A 21,695-nucleotide genomic window follows, 5' to 3' on the forward strand; every position below is an offset into this window, starting at 1 on the left:
TCAAAACCGGACACATGGCAACCCTAATTCTCACAGAGCAGTTGTGCTTCTGGAAGGGTCCTGCTGTAAGACATTTGTATGAGAGTTTCCAGCTTTCCCAACCCAGCCGGGAAAACTGGCAGCCCTAGGAGGGAGGAAGAGGACGAGGCTCTGAACCAGAGCCAGCTGCATGGCTTGCTGGGTGCAAGCAGCAAAGTGCCTTGGCATAACCTAGGAGCACAGCCTGCGGCAGGGGAGGGGAAACAGGCTGCAGGTCATCAGCTTCCAGCCACGCTGCCACTCCGGCGAAGCCCCAGGCTGCACATACAGGGCACCGCCGCTAGGGGGAGGGGGGCGCTGTCCCTGCGCGCGAGCCCCCGCCGGAACCACTTGACGAGGGCCGAGCCCAGAGGACATGGGAGGGGCTGCCCACGCGCGCCCAGGAGGACGGTTCAGGCCGGGACCGCACCAAGTCCCGAGCTGGGGGGGGGGGACAGAGCAGGCGCAAAGAGGACTCCTCCTGCCGGGCTAGTGAGTTCGCCCGGCCGGGGCGGGGCCAGAGAGCCGAGCTTCTGCCCAGCCCCGCGTGGCCCGAGGCTCGGCGGCTGCAGCATGGAGCGGGCCGGGTCCCGCCGGGAGGCGCTGGCGGGTGAGCGGCGCGGGGGAACCTGGGGGGGGAGGGCTCCCCGAGCGGCGCGGGGGAACCTGGGGGGGGGGCTCCCCGAGCGGCGCGGGGGAACCTGGGGGGGGGGCTCCCCGAGCGGCGCGGGGGAACCTGGGGGGGAGGGCTCCCCGAGCGGCGCGGGGGAACCTGGGGGGGGGGCTCCCCGAGCGGCGCGGGGGAACCTGGGGGGGGGCTCCCCGAGCGGCGCGGGGGAACCTGGGGGGAGGGCTCCCCGAGCGGCGCGGGGGAACCTGGGGGGAGGGCTCCCCGAGCGGCGCGGGGGAACCTGGGGGGGGGGCTCCCCGAGCGGCGCGGGGGAACCTGGGGGGGGGCTCCCCGAGCGGCGCGGGGGAACCTGGGGGGGGGAGGGCTCCCCGAGCGGCGCGGGGGAACCTGGGGGGGGGGCTCCCCGAGCGGCGCGGGGGAACCTGGGGGGGGGGGCTCCCCGAGCGGCGCGGGGGAACCTGGGGGGGAGGGCTCCCCGAGCGGCGCGGGGGAACCTGGGGGGGGGGGCTCCCCGAGCGGCGCGGGGGAACCTGGGGGGGGGGCTCCCCGAGCGGCGCGGGGGAACCTGGGGGGGGGGCTCCCCGAGCGGCGCGGGGGAACCTGGGGGGGAGGGCTCCCCGAGCGGCGCGGGGGAACCTGGGGGGGGGGGCTCCCCGAGCGGCGCGGGGGAACCTGGGGGGGGGGCTCCCCGAGCGGCGCGGGGGAACCTGGGGGGGGGCTCCCCGAGCGGCGCGGGGGAACCTGGGGGGGGGGGCTCCCCGAGCGGCGCGGGGGAACCAGCCAGGGGGTCCCCGTGGGTGCCCCGGGCTCCTGGAGCAGCCCCCATATAATCCGCCCCTTACCGTGTCCTCCTGGCAGGGCTGCCGCGGTTCCAGTGCCCCCCGGATTTCTCCTCCAGCCCCTTCACCCCCGAGGCGCTGCGGGGCCCCTCCAAGGAGCTGTGGCTGATCCGAGCGCCTGCAGACTTCAGCCCGGACAGGTGAGGGGCAGGCCCCGGACCTGCTGGGGTTTGGGGGGGAGAAGCCCGGACTCTGGGTTCTGGCTGTGGCTGGGGAGTGGTGTCCAGTGGTTAGAGCTGGGGACCTGGCATGTTTGCCAGGACATCTGGGCTCTGTTCCTGGCGCTGGGGTGCGTGGGGGTCTATTTAACGTTCACTGGGTGCATTTGGACAAGTCTCTCTCCCTGTGTGTGGTGAGGGTGACGTTCCTGCCCCCTACGCGGGGATGTGCTGAGGTTTTGCCCTTGATCTGTCCGTCCGTCCCCACGTGGGGCCTCTTACCTTCCCGTCCAGTGCTCTCCCCCCTGGGGAGGGAGTGACTCCCAGAAGGGAGGGTCATGGCCAGGTAGGGTGGAGAAATTGCTGCTCTTCCCCCAAGCTCTGCACTGCCTTTGGCTCTTCAGAGGGTGGTGCAAAGCCCGGGATTCACACAGCGGCCAGTTCTGAGCCCTGGTCCCGCGTGGGTGCATGGCTGCGGCTCTGGCCTGTGGGTGAGGCTGCCTCCAAGCCCATGCCCCAGGTTACTGTGCTGTTCCAGCCTGGGGCTCACCTGATGTTCTCCTGCCTTCCCCTCAGCCTGGATGGCCATGCTGTGCCCCTGGTCGGGTTCCAGACACTGAAGACGAATCTTGATGGGACGCAGCGGGTCTTTGACATCCACAGTGCCCTGAGGGAATCGGACAGTCCCTGCCTGCTAACGTCCTCCACTCGCCCTGGCCAGCCGTCCTGCACAGCCTCCTTCCATGGCTGCATACGCATCTGCGAGAGATTTGGGGACCCCAGCAGCGGGAGTCCTGGTCAGGCCATCATGGCCAGGCCAGCTCCCCAGGTTCCAGAGGGCCTCCGACAGCGTTTCCTACCCTTTGGGGGCAGCCCAAAGCCGCGGTGTCTGGAGGGGGCAGCCACCTCCACACCAGCCACAGATGTGCAGGAGGAGCTGAGGTCTGCCAGGAAGAAGAAGAAGAAGAAGAAGAGAGTGAAAGAGGAGCCAGTAGAGCTGCCAGTGTCAATAAAGCAGGAGCCTCCTGAGGAGTCCTGGGGTTGGGGGAGCAGTGACTCTGGCCCTGCACCTCCTGGAGGGGAGGAGGAAGGTTTGAGGGGGGCAGAGGAGGCCATGCTGGGGGAGCCGAGCCCCAGGCACAAGAAGAAGCGAAAGAAGCACAAGTACGAGGCTTTGGAGGAGGCTACCTGGCCAGGAAAGGTTGAGCTGCTGGACCCCAGCTCGATAAAGCAGGAGTTTGAGCACTCCCAGGAGTGAATGCAGCCAAGGCTTTGGGGGTTGGCCGTCAGCACAGAGTGGCCATGGGGCTGGAACATCCCACCCCATCCGCTGCGGTGTCTGCCTGCTCCAGAGATGGGACTGCTGACTTCACATGGGACATCTCCTGCAGCTGGATTATAGTGCCAGCGTCCCTCTTTGGGCATTAGCTGCATCAGACCCCCTGCTCCTTGGGGGCCATCCAGCGATGCCAATGCAGTGCCTGCTGCCATGGGAATGAGGGGGCAGCCGTGGCAGCTACAGGCCGAACAGGACACGTTCTTACCCTGGCTGGCGACTGCACGGCCAGGCTGTTCTGGGCACACTTGGTGCTTGTGATGGGTACTGGCCAAACCTTGCTGGCTGCAGTCTAGGTGGCTACTGGATCCTGGGAGGGACCATGGAGAGTTCTGTTGCATCTCTGTCTTTGTTTATAAATCCAAGTATATGTGGGGACTTGTTCTGTCTCCTTTCATTGTCATTACTAGAGGGTGCTCCCTGTTGCCAGTGACCATTCCCTGGGGGTAAGAGGGCAGCTAACTCCTCCTGGGGCCAGGCACCCCCATTCCTCCACTGGGGGGAAGGATTTAGTCTGGCGCCTTGCCTTGTCTTTCCCCAGGGCTGGAGCTGGGAGGTTCCTAGTAGGCATGTTAACAGAATTGTCGAGTAGCCTCATGAATTCTTATGGGTTAGTCAACTATTCTGTAGTCCCTGGGGGTGTGGCCGGCAGCCAGTGCGCTCGCCTCACTCCCAAGAAGACCCCTGCCAGGTGTTAGCTGGTCTGTGAGGGGAGCCAGTTTAAAAACCAGCTTTCCTTGTGGACTGGCTGCCTGTCACCCTAAGCTGCTGCCTCTGATGAGGAGGCAGCGGTGCGGGGTGGCAGCAGCCCCTGTCTAGGGAGAGGTCTGAGTTCCCGGACCCAGTGCAAGCCGGAACTGAGCTGGGCTGCCTGGCTGCCTGGATTCTAATACACTTTAAATGCAGAGCTGCAGTGAGGGTAGGTTCTGGACCCATCATAAGTCAGGACTAAGCCAGGCTGCTGGCCAACCTGCTAAAAAAATTACTGGCAAGCGGGGGGGTGGGAGAGAATGCGTGTAGTCTATAGCATTAGCCTATAAGCTTTTGTTTGTTAGTTGGTTAATTGACTACCCTATTACATCCCTAGTTCCTAGCAGCCCTCGGACTACAGGACGTGCTGGGGCAGGGACAGCCTTAAGCTTGGGTGTTGGAGAGAGTCATACAGCTCATGTCCCCATCAGTGTTTCCTGTGAGCTGAGCGCTTGCAAGACTGCCCAGGAGAGATTCAAATGCCTGCCAGCTAGTTAGCAGAGTGGCCAAGATGCCAACCTGTGTTTCTATTGATGGTGCACGTCTTTGCATGCCTGGGTGCACATACATTTTATTCTGCACATGGATGGAAAAAATGATGCAAGTGATGGGAAGCAGGCAGGGCCTGTGTCCCTAGGGGAGGGGAGCCAAGCAGCGCCATGGGCATAGTATGTGCAGCCATTTGGTGGAGCCCCAGTACTGGGGAGGGGTGGTCAAGGCTGCAGGTGCCCCCCTCAGCACCTTTAGTGAAGGATCAGAGACCATTGGCAGGGGAGCACCCCCGTAAGCCTCAGTGACTCCCTGTGCCCCCTCAGAATCCTGCTAAATCCCTGCCCCCCAAACCCCTGAAACCCTGCCCCCCACTGAATCCCTGCCCCCCAAACCCCTGAAACCCTGCCCCCACTGAATCACTGTATCCCCCAGATACCACTAGTCCAACTCGAGGGATTTTATTTAACTTGCCTCTTTTTAACTCCTAACTCCCAGGTATAATGTGTGGTGTACCCTACCGGGTAGCTGAACAGTGCCCAGGGTCTCTGCTCTACCAACAGCAATGTCAATTGGAATTGAGACCCTAACCCCCTTTACCACAGCTCAGGTGCTGCCATGGTGGGGAGAGAGCTGGGGGAGTCCTTTCTCCCCTCTGTAGTCCTAGGGCGGCCTGCACCCCAAACCCCTCATCCCTGGTCTCACCACAGCTGAAGCCTTCACCCCTTCCCATTCAACCCCTAGGCCTGAGCCCCCTCCTGAACCCGTCATCCCCAAGCCCTCCCCTGAAAGACAGCATGCTTTCACTCCCACACACTCCAAACCCCTTTGCCCCACCCCCACCACACCACCTCCATATTGGTGAAATACCAAAATTCTTTCCAGACACGCATGGGAAAACTAGAGGGAACAGCTCACGGCCACCCACATTTTTCAGTCCTGGTTCTGGGGCTGCCCTGGAGCCCTGCTCTGTTCCTGAACTGCCTATAACTTGCTCCCCTTCTCCCAGCTCCCTGGTGTGTGGCAGTGGCCATGTTTGGAGTCAGTAACTTCTAAGACAAAAGGGGGATCGTTTGGATGAGGCCTGGGTGTGCCTCAGTTTCCCAGTGGGTGGGAAGGGGCTGTCTGCTCTTTCAGGGTGGGCTAAGTCATGGGGGTGAATGGCATGCAGCTGTCTGGGGCTATGTGGGTCTCTCACACCGATCAGGAGAGCATCTGAGGGGCCTAGATGCTGATGCTTAGCAACCAAGGACCCAAAGCGGAAGAGTCTCCCCAGGGGCTGAGCTGCCTCTCCCTAGCTCGGTGGAGTGGGAGCTAAGGGCAGGCTGTTGGGGTCTTGCTGGGAATCTGATGCGGGGGGGGGGGGGGGGGGGTTGGATGACAGGGGTTCGTTCACTCCAGCTTGGGGCTCTGCATGCCCCCTATGGCCTGTGCTTTAGCTTTTGCTCTGCTCTGCTAACCTGAGGACTCCTATGCTGTGTTCCACCTCTGCCGGCACCATGTGGGACCTGCAGGAGGCACTGATCCCTGGATATGTATGTCTCCCCCAGGGGTCCGTCTCAGTGGGAGGTGCTGAAAGGTTCTGGGGTGCTGCTAGAGGCCCAGTTTAAGATGATGGTGAAGCTCCAAGGCGAGCCCTTGAGGAAAAGTCAGACCCCTCTAAGGACTCCTACAGACTGTTCCAAAGCTGGGATGATAGCGCCTCTCTTGCAGGTCTGTGACCACTCCCTGCCGGGGCCCAAGCACACACAAGGGTGGGGAGTGAATCAAGACAGTGTTGTATCTCTGGAGTCCTTGCTCTAGGAAATCTCCCCCTGGCTGCACTAGCAGCTATTGGCTGCTGCTTCCCAGTGGCTTGCAGGAAGGGAAGGGGCTGGCAGGGTCACTGTGTCTGTACATGGAGTGCCAGGGTGGTGCAGACTCCTGCAATGCATGTCCCTGAAGCTGCACACTATTACACAGGCTGTCAGGCTACCGGTGGGGCTCCCCGACCCCTCATGCTTCCTGGGCTGAGGTTCTTGAGCCAGCCAGCTCCTTTCCCCAGAACATTGGGAGCCTTGATGCCAAATGCTCCTCCCCAGCTACCAGCTCACGTTTCTGCTTCCCCCATTATCTGGCCCCGGCAGTGAGATGTGATGAGCCCCCTTCCCCCCCACACACTTCTTGTGAGCCTGCCCACAGCTTGGGCAGGAGGGTGCCACGAACCAAACCGACACTGTCCAGCCAAGCTGCAATGCTGCACAGTGTGGTTTATTGTCAAAAGTCCAGACTCACAAACACCTGGTTCTGCACAGTGTCCCCCAAAGCCCTGGCAAACAGCATGCCGGCAGGACCCAGGCTGGGCAGGCAAGGGGGCTATGTATTCCTGCTTGTCTGCTGCTGGCAGTGCCGCAGGGGAGGGCTCTGCTCACTTGGGGATCTTCAGAAAGGGCTGGTGGAGGGTGTCAAAGATCCTCTTGGCCTGGAAAAAAATTGGAGCAGAGACCTGAGTGAGTAGGGCCTGGAGCAGTTTCCTCTGCTGTGCCCCTTCCGCACACTCCCACCTGATTCCCTGCAGCCCCTTTGCCACACAGATAAGGCACTGGGGGAAGATGAGTTCTCCCTCTTGCTCCCGCTCACCTTCTGGGGCCCGACGCCTGGGCAGAGGGAGAGATCCTCCTTGGATGCTCGTGCAATATTCGCCAGAGACTGAAACGACAATGTTCAGAGTCAGATTACCCCTGGAGCACAAGGAGCCCCCTGCCAGGTCCTTCCCTGCACTCTGCCCCTCACGCTCATGGGGAAGGAGAGACCCGATGCTGCTGCTGCACTGCGACATGGTTCGCAGGCAGCCCGTGTGTGTCCAGGGCCATACTTAGGGTTTATGGGGCCCTCTAGGGGGCAGATGATGATTTTTTAGAGCTGTGATTTTATACAATCTTAAGCAACACGCTACTGAAATATTTTAAAAGCCGATTTTAAACGAAGGCCCCCGTTGACTAGCGGGAAATTCAGAAACAGACCTGGGGTTGGCAGTTGCCTGTGAAATGGCTCATTACCCTTTGGCTGGCTCTTTCCATGTCCTGCTACTGGCTCTGCCAGGCTGTGTCACTGTAAGTGAACTAGACCCTCTGGAGGAAGCAGAGCCACAGGGCAGGGACAGGAAGAGGCAGGTAGGTGGATGAATGCCCCAAATGCGTGGTAGCTGTGTATTCTGCGTAGGGGTAAGGGCAGCCCTTTATGTGTCCTCCCATGGGCTCCAGTAGGCTGGGAGCTAAAATCAATGGGGGGCCCAGCAGGAGGGACCAGTCCAGTTTGCCATCTTGTCATATGCCTCCCCAACAGTAGCATCCTGCTCCGACAAACTCCTGCACTGCAAGGAAAGACTCAGCTGGGCACCTGTCTTGGGTGAACTGATGGGAAGGGAGCAATGGAGCTACCTAGTCCCAAAAGGCAGAGCTCGGAGCTAGCTGTTGCAAGGCCCAGTCTGCCCCCAATGTGCAGCAGGTGGCTCACCCCGAATGTTGAGAAAAGGCTCAGTGTGTCCGTCTTGTTAACTGACTTCACGCTGGTCAGACAATCGGTCACCTGGGAAGAGACACAGGTTGTGAGTGGGAGCGCCCCTCCCTGGCTGGGCAAGTACACGCACACCAGGCATGGGCTGAACTCCTCTCTCCCTGCCCACGGCACACTGCTGAGAGACACGTCTGCTCTAGGACACCTGATGAGGACACTTTTGAGGAAGTTCACCACATTGGCTGGGTACTGCCACAGCATTGCTGTGGGGAAGGTCAAGGCACAGGGAACCCTGGCAGGGCACTGCTGTGTGGAAGCTCACGGCACAGGGAACCCTGGCAGGGCACTGCTGTGTGGAAGCTCACGGCACAGGGAACCCTGGCAGGGCACTGCTGTGTGGAAGCTCACGGCACAGGGGTCCCCAGCTGGGGTGCTGCCATGGCACTGCTGCAGTGAAGCACACAGCAGGGTAGCCTTACTTTGGACAGGAAGTCCTGATCCACTTTCTCCTTGAGCAGGTCTGCTGGTTTCTGCTCGTAGGCTTTGTATGTTTCCAGGTAGCGTCCGGCCTCTTCAGGGCTGAGGGGAAACAGAGATACGGGAATCAGGAGACGATGGGAGAGGCCTGGTGCACAGCACAAAGGGTTGAAGCCACAAAGCTGAGGCCTGCTGGACCCGCCAGCCTGCAGGGAGTGATATTCAAAGCCAAGCACTGCTATGGCTGGTGTTCAGTTCCATTCTTAGGCCTGGTCCTGCCCTGAGCTTCACAGGGCCAGCATGCTCCCAAGCGAAGGTGCCCCACATCATGGAGCTTCCAGCTTGCAGGCCTAGGCATGCACGGAGGCAGACAGGGAGACATGCCACCCCCGGCCAGCTGAGCATGATCTGGGCTTCCCAGGAGAAGGGACCTGCCTGCCCAGGAGTCAGGTCGCACTGGCAGCCACATCCCCAGGGTCCCCACCAGCTCAAATTCATTTCCGCAGAGATGGGAGTGCGGCCCTGGGTCCCATGCCCCTTAGCAGGACACGCCCTAGATGGCTTGACCCAGTCCCCAGGTCCTCCATAGGTCTTGTCCCTTGGCAGGACACTCCCAGCCCTGTTGGCATGGAGCCCGCCCAGCCCAGCCACTGACTTTCCGTGCCGCGGGCTCTCACCTCCAGGCCAGGATGAGAGTGCAGTCGGCCAGGATGCATATCTTGGCCAATTCCTTCAGTGCTTGGTGCGGGTCCTTCTACAGCAAAGAAGAGCGATTCCCTGCTTATACGGGGGCAATTTCCCCACCGCATCGGGGCAATTCCTCACCGAGATGGGAGAGGAGACGGGAGGCAGGGAGTCTTTGAGGGGGATGAAGGGGGAGGGATGACAGGAATGGCTGAGCAAGGCCATGGAGGCTGGAGAAGCAGGAGCATCACTACGGGGAGGGGGCTGGGTGGGAGCTGGTTCCAGCCCTGCAGTAGGGAGTGCGCAAGGCACCATGGCAGGAGAGGGTCTAGTTGGGGGCCAGGAGGGAGCCAAGGTGCCGGGGCTCCTCACCACGTCGACCTGCACCAGCAGCACCTGCAGAGCGTACGTCTTCCCCAGGCGCTGCAGCCGCTCATGGATGTATTTGGGATTCAGGTTGTGGTACCGCAGGCTGTGAAGCGAGCAGAGCACTGGAGCAACCTCTCTTCTGTTCACTTCACTCTCCTTGCCTGTCCCCAGCCTTGGATCTCCCAGGTACCCTCTGAGAGCCCCACTCCCCTGGCCATCGGCCTGCCCCCTAACTACCCTCTGAGAGCCTGGCTCTCCCAGCCATCAGCCTGCCCCCCAGATATCCCCTGAGAACCCGGCTCTCCCAGCCATCAGCCTGCCCCCCAGATATCCCCTGAGAACCCGGCTCTCCCAGCCATCAGCCTGCCCCCCAGATATCCCCTGAGAACCCGGCTCTCCCAGCCATCAGCCTGCCCCCCAGATATCCCCTGAGAACCTGGCTCTCCCAGCCATCAGCCGGCCCCCCAGATATCCCCTGAGAACCCGGCTCTCCCAGCCATCAGTCTGCCCCCCAGATATCCCCTGAGAACCCGGCTCTCCCAGCCATCAGCCTGCCCCCCAGATATCCCCTGAGAACCCGGCTCTCCCAGCCATCAGTCTGCCCCCCAGATATCCCCTGAGAACCCGGCTCTCCCAGCCATCAGCCGGCCCCCCAGATATCCCGAGAACCTGGCTCTCCCAGCCATCGACCTGCCCCCCAGACATTCCGAGAGTCCAGCTCTCCCAGCCATCTGCCTGCCCCCCAGCTACCCCCAAAAGTCCAGGTTTCCCAGCCACTGGCCTGATCCCAAACACCTGCCCTAAATGCTCAGCTCTCCCAGCTGTCAGCTCACCCACCTCAGGAAGAGGGCACATGTTGTCTGGCCCAGCACGTAGTCAGGGACGATCTCACCAAACTCCCAGGGGATGTTGCGCACAAACTTCAGGATGGGGTTCCCCCGCTGGGAAGAGAGGGGGAATCCCCCCAGCATCAGAAATGGGGTGGCAGCCTGGGTGGGGCGTTAGCAAGAGACTGGGAAGAGAGGCTGAGGCGCCCCTGATGGGGGTCCCCATAGAGAGGCCAAGGGATGGGGCAAGGGTGAACCCTCAATGTGGGCACCAGGGAGAGGCTGGGAGAGAGGGGTTGAGTGAGTCCCTGACGTAAGGCCCGGGGACAGGCTGGGCTGCAGGAGAGGCTGCAAGAGGCAGGATGGGCAAGCCCTTAATGGAGCAGCTGGGGAGAGGCCAAGGAAAGTGGGGTTGGGCAAACCCTTGCCAGGGGCATCCAGGGGAGGGTAGGGTAGGCAGATGAGCCCTTGATGGGGGGCACCAGAGAGAGGCCCAGATGGATAAGCCCTGGATGGGGATGGGGGCACTGAGCCATACAGCACAAGAGCCAAGCGCAATGAGAGCCAGGGCCTGGGGATACCCTTGCTCTACAGACCTCTCCTGCAGAGAGAGCACCCCCTCCAATACCAAGCAACAGCAAGGAGAAGAGCCTGTCAGGCAGCCCCTCACCTGACGAGGGCTGACAATGATGCAGTTGCTCTTGGTCCCTGGTTTCAGCACGGGACTGGGATCTGAGTCCCCATGGGCAGCAGAGAGTATGACACTGGCCTCGCTTCCTGAAGGGAGTGCTCCCAAGGCAGCCTGCTCTCCAGACCCCGAGGGTGCAGCTGTTACCCTGACAGGCCGGGGGACTGGCACGGAGGCCTCGGTGACAACATATTCAGCATAGGAAGTGGCCCCAGGCAGGGCAGGGGCCCTGGGCTCTGCTGAAGAGCAAGATGATTTGAAGAGAGGCCTCACCTAGTGGAAAGCAACAAATCCTGGGTGAGAAAAAGCAGAATCAGCTGTGTGGGGGCAAGGACCTCTCAGGAGGCACTAGGTAGGAGTTGGAGTGACCCCAAGTGTGCCAGCAGGGTGTTTCTTGGGAGCCCTGAGGCTAGTGCAGAGCCAGTTCTGTGCTAGGGCCTCCAACTGAGCAGAGCAGTAGAAAGAGAAAGGCTGAAGCATGAGCCTGGTGTGAGGCCTGAGGCCTGAACGAAAGTTAGCAAAAGTTATGCTATGAACTACTGCCAGGCCCTGCCAAAAGCAGATGCTTGCCTGCGAGTCCAGTACACAAACTTGTCACCAACATGGCTAAAGCACACTAAGGCTGCATCTAGACTGGCATGATTTTGTGGAAATACTTTTAACTGAAAAGTTTTTCCGTTAAAAGTATTTCCGCAAAAGAGCATCTAGATTGGCACGGATGCTTTTGCGCAAAAGTGTCTGTGGCCAGTCTAGACGCGATTTTGCGCAAGAAAGCCCCGATCGCCATTTTAGCCATCGGAGCTTTTTTGCACAAAACAGTTCTTCCCTGTCTACACTGGCCCTCTTGCGCAAGTATTCTTGCGCAAGAGGGCTTTTTCCTGAGCGGGAGCGTGAAAGTATTTGCGCAAGAAGCACTGATATTGTACATTACAAAGTCAGTGCTCTTGCACAAATTCAAGCAGCCAGTACACTGGTCCTTGCCAGTCTAGACGCACCCTGAGTGTAAACACATTCCAGCTGGCCAGCACAAGAACGCCTCAACCTAGCACACGATGAAAAGGTTTGACAAAGGTAATAAATGGAAATATTTTGTTTGTAACATCGGGAGGAAAGTACAAAGAGAGGTAACAAACGTCATGAAAAGTGGAAGGTGATATGTAAGTTGTGTATCCTGGATTGTTTGTTTTCATACCTTGCTTTAAACTCTTTGTCTGGTCTAGGAGGCAGTGGAAAGTCCCATCGCTAATTGGGCTGGTCCATTGGCAAGGGCATGCATGAGTTAGTGTACCTGTAACCACTGAGCTGGGGCGTTACCACTGTGGTTTGTCAGCAATAACATTTTCTTTGCATTTTCTTTGGGCAGTTTGATCGGAGCCTGCTGTATGGGCTATCTGGCCAGAGCCAGTGCAGCATGTGGAAAAAACACACGCATGCAATTGAACATCTGGTGATAAGCAGGGTGTATCTGGGGACTTGGGGGGGGGGGAAGGACAGAGCCAGCATGGTGCTAGGGGCCTCCTGCCTCTTGCTCTGTGTGTGAATCTCAAGGGCCCTGAACACACCCAGCTACCTATCAGGTCCCCTCCAAGAGCCACCCATGATCCTTTTGCTACCGTGCTGTGTTCAGGGTCCTGCAACTGCACGGTGAACCTCCTCCTCTTCTCCGGGGTCTGGGCTGCCTCCGTGGGTTCCATTCTTCACAACCCAGCCTGGAGCGATTCCTGGGGAGAGTCCAGAGCAGACACTGCAGACAGGTGCAAGAACCTGCATCATCCAGCTTATGGAGAGTCCATAGCCCTGTGGTTATGCACCAAAAAGCTTTCAGGGGCTTGAGCTCAGCACTGCACAGCATTGCTGTCGCCACTGGCTCAAGGCAGCCCATTCCTTGGGGTTACAGCTGAGGTGCCCCAGGTGAGAATGTTGTATTAGTGTCCCCTGGGTATAAATCAGTAACAAGTGGCCACTGGCAGTGAAGGTCTTGTCCTATCCTGGTGCTTGACTGATGCTAGATTTACTTGCTTATACAGACCTATCTGTTAGGAGGTAATACAGGATGGCTGCGTCTAGATTGGCATGATTTTGCGGAAATACTTTTAACGGAAAAGTTTTTCCGTTAAAAGAATTTCTCCAAAAGAGCGTCTAGATTGGCACGGATGCTTTTGCACAAAAAGTGCTTTTGCGCAAAAGCATCAGAGCCCAGTATAGACGTGCTTTTGCGCAAGAAAGCTCCGATGGCCATTTTAACCATCGGGCTTTCTTGCACAAAAAATTAAGGTGCCTGTCTACACTGGCCCTCTTGCTCAAGTATTCTTGCGCAAGATGGCTTATCCCTGAGCGGGAGCGTCAAAGTATTTGCGCAAGAAGCACTGAATTCTTACATTAGAACGTCAGTGTTCTTGCGCAAATTCAAATGGCCAGTGTAGACAGCACTGAATGACTCTGGGGCAGGGGTTCCCAGCCTGGTGTTTGTGATTAACCCTACCCCAAGGTCATGGACAAATTCACGGGACTTTCTTTATGGCTAGAAGGGGGTCAGGCACTGAAAGACTTAGATGGTACTTGGCCCTGCCGTGAATGCTGGGGATTGGACTCGATGACCTCTCTAGGTCCCTTCCAGTTCTAATATTCTATTATTCTGTTTCCCAGAAGGTCCTGGAAGCCCCCAACAGTAGGACTAGGGCTGGCTCCCCCACTGTAATCCAGGATTCCAGACATAGTACTCCCTGCCCAGGTGGGGGCTTGACACTGCCTGCCAGAGTTTGGGGGAGGGGGCGGTAAGGACGCGAGTTCCCAGTGAATCTCCAGGAAGCACCGATTCTTTTTAAATTAAAAAGCACATCATGTGATGAAGTCTCCAGAAATACACCCAACCAAAACTGACACCTCTAGTCAGGGCATGGGGTGGGGGCAGCAATCCTTAGGCAGCCGCTGAGCAGAGATTCTACTGTGCCCCGCTGATCAGCAGAGCGCCCAGCGCTAGGTTTGGGTTTCTATTGGTGGTGCACATCCGCACCCGGGTACATAACAAAATGTATTTCGCACAGGGGTGGAAAAGATTCGAGGGCACGTGGGCTGGGGCAGGGCTTGGTGCCCCGCCGGGGTCAGGCTGGGGGCTGAGAGGGGCCAGGCCTGGATGCCCCCTCCCCAAGCGCAAGGACTCAGCGTGTCCTACTCCCGCCAGCAGCAGAGCTCAGGCCTCGTGGCCCCACCCGCTTCCGCCCGGTCACGTGACGCCTTCCAGCGGGTGGGCTGCGGCACCCGGGCAGTAAGGCTACGCCCCGCCCCCTCCGCGCAGGGATTGGCTCTGTCGCCGCGAGTCAAAACAACGCGCGCCTCTTGCCCCCGCGCATGCGCATTACCCTGGCTCACCGGCGCCGTGTGTGACGTGACCCCGCATGCGGGGGGGGGGGGGCACGGAGCGCGAGCCTGGGGTCGCGCCCCGCCCCGCGGGTCTGTGGTGTCCAGCGACGGCCCGCAGGGAGGCCGCTCGCCCCGCCGCGTCTCCAGACTCTATGGCGTGCCGCCCAGGGAGAGCGGCTTCGCCCGCCGGACGCTCTACCCTCGGGCCGCCGAGACTCTATGGTCGCGGGAGGGGCTAATGGGGCCTCTCTAGCCTCGGGTCCTCCGGGCTCTATGGCGGGGGGCGCTCACAGCCGGTGCGGCTGGTGTCAGGGGAAGGGCGGGGGGAGGGGCATGTGTCCCCTCAGGAGATAGTGCGCTTCAGGGAGAAGGGGGTCCTGGGGGGGCTCGAATGCGCGGGCTTGCCCCCACGGGACCATGGCAGCGCTGTGATTGGCTGCAGCGGAGCGCCGCTCTCACAGCCAATGTGCGGTGCGGAGGGAACCATGGCAGCGCTGTGATTGGCTGCAGCGGAGCGCCGCTCTCACAGCCAATGTGCGGTGCGGAGGGAACCATGGCAGCGCTGTGATTGGCTGCAGCGGAGGCCGCTCTCACAGCCAATGTGCGGTGCGGAGGGAACCATGGCAGCGCTGTGATTGGCTGCAGCGGAGCGCCGCTCTCACAGCCAATGTGCGATGCCGAGGGAACCATGGCAGCGCTGTGATTGGCTGCAACAGGCACGTGGCTCTTACCGACCAGCGCCGACCTTACCTGGCGTCACGTGCGTGTTGGGTGAGTAACAGCAAAACCTGATCACGCGGAAACCAGCGTATCTGGCAGCTTTGCGCATGCGCAGTGTTGTAGGCCACACAGGGCACCCCCCCCCTCCATGGGCCACGTGTATCCCGTGAATTAAGTTGCCCATGGCTGGGCCAGGGGCTGCATTGCAAGGCTGTGTCTACACTGGCAAGTTTTTTCCGCAAGAACAGCTGCTTTTGCGGAAAAACATGCCAGCTGTCTACACTGGCCGCTTGAATTTCCGCAAGAACACTGACGATCTCATGTAAGAAATCAGGGCTTCTTGTGGAACCACTGTGCTGCTCCCGTTCGGGCAAAAGTCCTTTGTTTTGTGCAAAAAAGCCCCGATCGCAAAAATGGCAATCGGGGCTTACTTGCGCAAAACCACGTCTAGATTGGCATGAATGCTTTTCTGCAAAAAGTGCTTTTGCAGAAAAGCCTCCGTGCCAATCTAGACGCTCTCTTCCGCAAATGCTTTTAACAGAAAAGTTTTCCATTAACAGCATTTGCAGAAAATCATGCCAGTCTAGACGTAGCCCAAGTATCCCTCCCCCCCCATCTCCTTTTCTAGTTCTCAGGTGTAGTGTTGGTGCAGTCACCTTGCACATCAACATCCTGAAAATGATACATTGGTGTGTAAATTGTTAAAATGTGGCCTAGACTTGACTCCCCCTCACTCTGCAATGAGGTGGCCTGTTTGAAAGACAGTGCCAGGGTGGGGTTTTTTAGACTTGGAAACACATGTAGGATGCAGCCCAGGCCTGGGCCTGATTGTAGGGCTTCTGTGTGCTGTGTTTCAGGACAGACTAGATCTGGGTCTGAGTAGCCAGTCCATGTGCACTGTGTACATGATAGGGTGGCCCTGAGAGGGTTGCCAGATGGTTTAACCAATAATACTGAACACACCCTTCTCCCCCTGCCCCCCCCAAAAAAAAACACCAAGGAAAGAATTCTGTTGAGGGGAAAAAAAGGGGGGGGGACCAAAGTTGTTGAGCAGAGCAAAAAAAAAAAAAAAAAATTAAGCAAATAAATGGCCCCTTTAAGTGGATGCAGAATCATAAGAGGGATAGGAAGAGGAGAGGTTGAGCACTAAGACCAAGGGAAGGCATTGTTTCCCCTTGCTCAAGTCTTTAGGCTTTTTGCAGGTGGCCATCTTGTTTTCTTGGTCCAGCCAGAAGGGAACTTCCCTGCGGAACCAGGTGAGCAGGGTGTCCAGGGGCAGGGCCTGGGCCCGGGCCCAGTTGCTGAGTGTGGGGTTGCCAAGTGTATGGTATTTTCACCTGGGAGGGGGAAAAAACCAGAAAATACTGGACATTTTAGGTGTCCAGTATTTTCTGCATTTTTTTTTTACCGGACAGGAGGCGAAAATGCCAAACTGTCCGGGTCAATACCGGACACCTGGCAACCCTAGGCCCTGAGTGGCTTGGCCATGCCATGTATTTGACAGGCTGGGTCTGGATATGAGCAGCCTGGCTGTGCCATGTGTGCTGTGTATGTGATAGGCTGTACCATGTGCATTGTATATATGAGGGTGGGTGTGAACCTGAGCACTGTGGTTGTGCTGTGTGTACCCTAAGAACATAAGAGCATCCATAGTGGGTTAGACCAACAGTCCATCCAGCCCAGTATCCTGTCTGCTGACAGGCCAGTATCAGATACCCTAGGGTAACACAACTTGGGTTGCCAGATGGTTGAAACAAAAATACTACCCCCCCCCCCCCAGAAACCACAGAGAAAAAATGGGGGGGGGGGCCAGGCGGACCAAAGTTGCTGAGCAAAAAAAAAAACAAAAAAAAACAACTTCCAAGAACCTGGGGCTGGGGAGAGGCAAGTTGCTTCTCAGTTTAAATCTCTGTGATAATCACAGGGATAGGATCACTAGCGGTTACCAGGTAGTCATTTAAAAAAAAAAACAAAAAAAAAAACAGACTTCATGGGGGAGGGGGGGGGAGAAGGACTGGCCAGGAGGGGAGCGGTGCTGGCCGGAAACAGTGGGGGGGGAGGCAACGGGGTTGGCCGGGGGAGATGGGGGGCCAATGGGAAGCAGGGCTGGTCATGGGGGCAGGCAGAACAGGGCTGGCAGCGGGATATCGGGGGAGGGGAACCAGCTGGGAGGGGAGTGGGTCTGGCCAGGAGGAAGGGGAAGTTGGAAGCAGAGCAGGCGGGGGCGGTGCAGTGGCACTGGCTGGCTAGGAGAGATGAGGAAGAGGAACAGGCTAGCAGGAAGCAGAGCTGGGGGGGGGGTTAGGGTTAGCAGAGTGGGGCCCATGGGGCTGGCCGGAAGGAAAGGGAGGGAGCATGAGGAAGGGGGGTGGCGGGAAGCAGAGCTGCAGAGGGCAGGGGCCATGGGGCTGGACGGAAGGAAGGGGGAGCAGGAAGCAGAGCTGGTGGGGGTGGGGAGAGGTGAGGCAGCGCTGGCCGGGGGAAATCAGGAAGAGGAACAGGACAGTGGGAAGCAGAGCTGGGGGTGCAGGGGGGTTGGCTGGGGAAGATCAGGAGAAGTGGGGAAGAACCGGCCAGGAAGGGAGGGGGAGTGAGCAGATAGGCCCGCTCCCCGCTGGCCAGACCCGGGCACTTGCTGCCTGTCCCGCGCAGGCTCCTGGCGATACATGAGCGAGGAGGAGGCTTCCCCGCCTCCTCACACAACCAAGAGCTCCCGGTGGCAATCGCGGCCCCACCTCCAAGCTCGGACTCTCAGCCGCTCCCCCCGCCCACGCTAGGTTTCCTTCCGGTACGCAGCTGGAAAAATCAGAAAATACTGGATATTGCATGTGTCGGGTATTTTCTGATTTTTTTTTTACCGGACAGTGCGTGCAAATACCGGACACTTGGCAACCCTAAACCCAATAAGTAATCCTCATGTGATCCCTCCCTCCCCTGTATGAGACAGCCTGGGCCTGAGCGACCTACCTGTATGTAAAGGGGTGGGCAATAATTTTTGACCGGGGGGCCACTCCAAGATTTTGGAAAGTGGTTGAGGACCACACTCTTCCAAGATCTTAATGGAGGAGGTTCAGGGGGGTCTGGCATGAAGGCTGGGTGCAGAAGGGAGCTTGGCGGAAGGGATTGGGGTGCAGGAAAGAGAATGGGGTCTGGGAGGGAGTTTGGGAGAAGGAGGAGTTTGTGACCTAGGGCAGGGAACAGGGATGCGGCCTAGGCTAGGAGGGGATTGTGATCTGAGGCAGAAGATTAGGATGTCAGATCTGGGAGGGTGTATAGATGCAGGAGGGGTCAGAGGGCTGGGGAAGGGAAGAACTGGGGTGCCACAGGCAGGATCTTGCTAGGAGGCGCTTACCAGCAGAAACCTGAGGCAGACTGTCTGCTGCAGGCTGCTCGCAGCTCCGCGTTGATCCGCTCCAGGCATGAGAGGTAAGGGAAGGGGGGATGACGAGGAGGAAGGGAGAAGGCTTCCTACACTGCCTCTGCTCCCAGCAAAAATTCTCAACTCCTATTGGCTGGAAACTGAGATTGGCCAATGGGAGTTAAGAGATTTTGCTGGGGGGTGGGAACAGCATAAGAAGTCACCCACCCCAGGCCTATCAAACAGGGAACAGCTGGCTTTTTAAAGTGTGAGCTATTCTCTGCCTAAGGCTCCGGTGAGGTGGCGGAGGCTGGTTAGGGTTTAGGGTTGCCAGCTGCAAATGTTATCAGTGGTGATTATATGTTTTCTTCCAGGTGAAGGGTAAAAATGTTAAATAGCAGAGGGCCAATACCTGATCCCTGTAAGACCACATAAGAAACCCTCCTGCTCCTCCCTTGTTACCTTCTGAGACCTAGCAGTTAACCAGACTTTAATTCAGAATGTGTGGCATGGTAAATCTATATCATTGTAATTCTTTAATTAAAATATCAAACATCTTACTGAAGTTTCAGGCTGTAATTTCATCACTAAAGCTATCTAAGTTAGTTTGGTAAGATCTGGTTTCCATGAACCCCTATTGATTGGCACTAATATTCTTTTTATTTCTTTCTTAATCAGCTCCCATATCGGGCTTGCTATTATCTTGCTAAGGATCAGTGTCAGATTGTTGAGTCTATAATTACCTAGGTCATCATATTTACTCTTTTAAAATATTGACACATTAGCTTTGGTCCAGAACTTCCCCAGTATTTTTGTATTGTAAAAGCAACATGAACTGTCCAGCAAGCTCATCAGCCAACTCTTTTAAAAGTTTTAGATGCGGGTTATCTGAAATATCTCACTTTAGTACCTTCTGTTTACTGTTTTCCAGAGATGCAAGTGGAATGCAAAGTGTTATCACCATACAGTGAGATGGTTTCATCTGCTTTTTCCGCAAATACAGAACAAATATTTATTGAATACTTTTGCCTTTTCTGTATTCTACCATTTCCATATACTAATAGATGAATACTATTGCCAGGATTCTTTTTGTTTGTAATAATTTCAAAAACATATTGTCTGCTGGCCCTCGATTTTTCCTTGTGTTCCTTTGTTTCCCTTATCGGTTTTCTGCAGGTCCTAACTTCTGATTTGTGTTCATCACTATCAACTTTCCCTCGTGTTCTGATTATTTTAGCTATCTTCACTTTCCTCCTAGAGCAAGGTTTTTTTTTTTTTTTTTTACCAGTGTGGCATTCGTCACCAATTATGGCTTTTGGGGCACCTAGTAAAGCAGGGGTGGGGATCCTTTTTTGGTTTTGGGGCAGCTGACCCAAAGAAAAATCAGTCTGGGGCCACACACAAGTAAGAAGCCAAAACAACCCCTTCACTGATGTGACTGACTGAGAAAGACACTCCCCATGTTCCCCTCCCACACCAGCTCCTTGGGGGCCCAGCCTAGTAGATGTGTGCTCCAGCCCTGTGGGAGAACTATGGGGGGCTGGAGCACCAACATGGGCTCCCCAACACTGGGAGGGGAGCCCCAAGCTTCAGGGACCAGATCCAGGGAAGCCAGGGTCCATATCTGACCCCTGGGCCTTAAGTTCCCCACCCCTGTAATAAAGTGTTCTTACATGATTCCCTGTTATCATTCTCATTTTTCTGATTAAATTTATCTTCCAACCCATTTTTGGCTCAGAATTGTTTTCAGCTTTGGAAATTTGACTTATTTAAAGCACCATGTATCTCTATCAATGATCTGGACTTTGTGCAGCTTACACCTTATCAGCATGATCAAGTCATAATCACTTGTACCTAAGCTACTGTTAATTTTTCAGTTCCTCTTTATGGTTTAAGAATTTCCCTGTGGTAACTAACATTTTTTGAGTTAGGAAGCTGTTGTCTATCATGTTTGGAAACTCCAAGGATATTTTAGTACTGGCAGCATGTCAGGTGGCCAGATAATTTTATAAGGACAGTCCTGATATTTAGCGTTTTGTCTTATATGGGCACTCCCATCCCAATTTTTCACACTTGCCATCTGGTCACCCTAGCAGCATGAAACCTTCAGTGTGAGTCATTCAAACTAAAGTCCCCTGTGATCACATTTTCTTTCAACAGTTGTATCTAATGAACTAGTCGTCTCATCCCCTTGTGTCATGGGGCGGGCGGGGGGGCCTGTAGCAGACACTGATATTCCATCTTGTGCTCGGCAGGGGGACATTGATCCATAACCATTTGAGACCATTTTTCTTGTCTGATACCAGTCTGTCCCGCTGAGCCTTCCTGACTCATTTCTCACTGTTGAGTTTAAGGTTTCAGTCAAGCAAACAGTTCCAACCAGGCTTCAGTAATACCAACAAGATCCAATGTATGCTGATACACAAGCAATTCTAGTTCCTCTTATTTTGCTATCCAGACCCCTAGCCTTGCTGGACCACTCAGAATCATGGGCACTGGAGTGGAGGTGCTAGGGGCTGTGGAGCCTAGGAAGGGGGTGGGGAACACAGGAGGAGGGAAAATAGTTGGAATAATTGGACCTAGAAATTTACCGTAATTGTGAGCTCAGTTGTAAAACTTGAGTGCAAGTGCAGACGACCCCTAACCACACCTGGGGCTGGGAAAAGGCTTGGGAGACAGAATAACTCAACCAAAATGGTCTTCTGCTCTCTCCTAACTTCTCCCCCAGGCCTGACTCCCCAGCACTGCCCTGAGTGGCAGTTGGCTCTTGCTAACAGGTGGCTTCAGTCCCCTGCCCTGGAGGGTAAGGAGGATTCTGGAGGCAGCAGAACCACAAGGTCCTCTCACCATCTGCTCATCCCTTCACCCACAACATATGAAGCTCCATGGTTGAGATTCTGAAGTTCAGCCCCCTGCTGCACGCTGATCTATATCCACTGCCTCTGGCCCCGAGCAGGGGGCTATATCTACACTGGCGGGTTCCTGTGCAAAAACTCTTGCACAAGAACACGGCCATGTGCTTTGCGCAACAGCATCCATGGCAGTGTGGATGTTCTCTTGTGCAAGAAAGCTCTGATGGCCATTTTAGCCATAGGGCTTTCTTGCGCAAGAAACCCCTGCCGAGCATCCACACTGCCCTCTTGCACAAGAAAGCTTACACTTGTTAGAAAAGAGCACAGCTCTTGTGCAAGAAGCCCTCTTTTCCCATGCTTTACTATAAATCAACTTGCGCAAGAGCAGGCAGGCAGTGTGGCTGCTCTGTGGGTTCCTGTGCAAGAACAGCCATTCTTGCGCAAAAAGCCTGCAGTGTAGATGTAGCCCTGGACTTTGGACAGCCTCTGGTGGGAGATGCACTGACTGCCAGTGACCAACACCCCACCAGCCTGGAGCTTTGCAGTGCTGGGGGCTAGGCTAGCTCCCTCAAGGGCTAAAGGCAGCACCCCATGGTGACCCTAGAGCTGCCTCAGTATGTCCCTCACTGGCACCATGTCAGGTG

The 21,695-nt window shown here is 56.9% G+C and overlaps 2 protein-coding genes and 1 long non-coding RNA gene across 5 annotated transcripts; 2 read left to right on the forward strand and 1 right to left on the reverse strand.

Moving 5' to 3' along the window:
- The first annotated feature begins 391 nt into the window (after positions 1-391).
- POLR1G (RNA polymerase I subunit G) lies at positions 392-3,360 on the forward strand. Its single transcript, XM_075914422.2, has 3 exons — positions 392-628; positions 1,508-1,628; positions 2,223-3,360. Exons 1-3 carry the CDS (start codon positions 592-594, stop codon positions 2,902-2,904), a joined length of 840 nt encoding a protein of 279 aa, XP_075770537.2. The 5' UTR covers positions 392-591; the 3' UTR covers positions 2,905-3,360.
- A 3,085-nt stretch (positions 3,361-6,445) lies between these two features.
- On the reverse strand, positions 6,446-14,440 carry ERCC1 (ERCC excision repair 1, endonuclease non-catalytic subunit). Of its 3 annotated transcripts, none has more exons than XM_075914415.2 (10): positions 14,131-14,440; positions 12,375-12,482; positions 10,744-11,034; positions 10,084-10,187; positions 9,250-9,349; positions 8,871-8,947; positions 8,196-8,295; positions 7,717-7,788; positions 6,841-6,909; positions 6,446-6,682 (listed from the first exon to the last, which is right to left on the reverse strand). In XM_075914415.2, exons 2-10 carry the CDS (start codon positions 12,453-12,455, stop codon positions 6,629-6,631), a joined length of 948 nt encoding a protein of 315 aa, XP_075770530.2. In that variant the 5' UTR covers positions 12,456-12,482; positions 14,131-14,440; the 3' UTR covers positions 6,446-6,628. The 3 variants fall into 3 exon arrangements, with proteins under 3 accessions (XP_075770530.2, XP_075770531.2, XP_014430688.3); XM_075914416.2 differs by having other exon boundaries at positions 8,871-8,944; positions 14,121-14,440; XM_014575202.4 differs by having other exon boundaries at positions 14,121-14,440.
- Positions 14,441-14,601: 161 nt separating this feature from the next.
- LOC142823398 (uncharacterized) lies at positions 14,602-19,876 on the forward strand. The gene is made up of 2 exons (XR_012898615.2): positions 14,602-16,097; positions 19,131-19,876. It is a non-coding gene; the product is annotated as an uncharacterized LOC142823398 (long non-coding RNA).
- Positions 19,877-21,695: the final 1,819 nt, after the last annotated feature.

Source organism: Pelodiscus sinensis, chromosome 18 (genome assembly GCF_052426305.1).
Source record: "Pelodiscus sinensis isolate ZL-2025 chromosome 18, ASM5242630v1, whole genome shotgun sequence".
NCBI classification, from domain to species: domain Eukaryota; kingdom Metazoa; phylum Chordata; order Testudines; family Trionychidae; genus Pelodiscus; species Pelodiscus sinensis.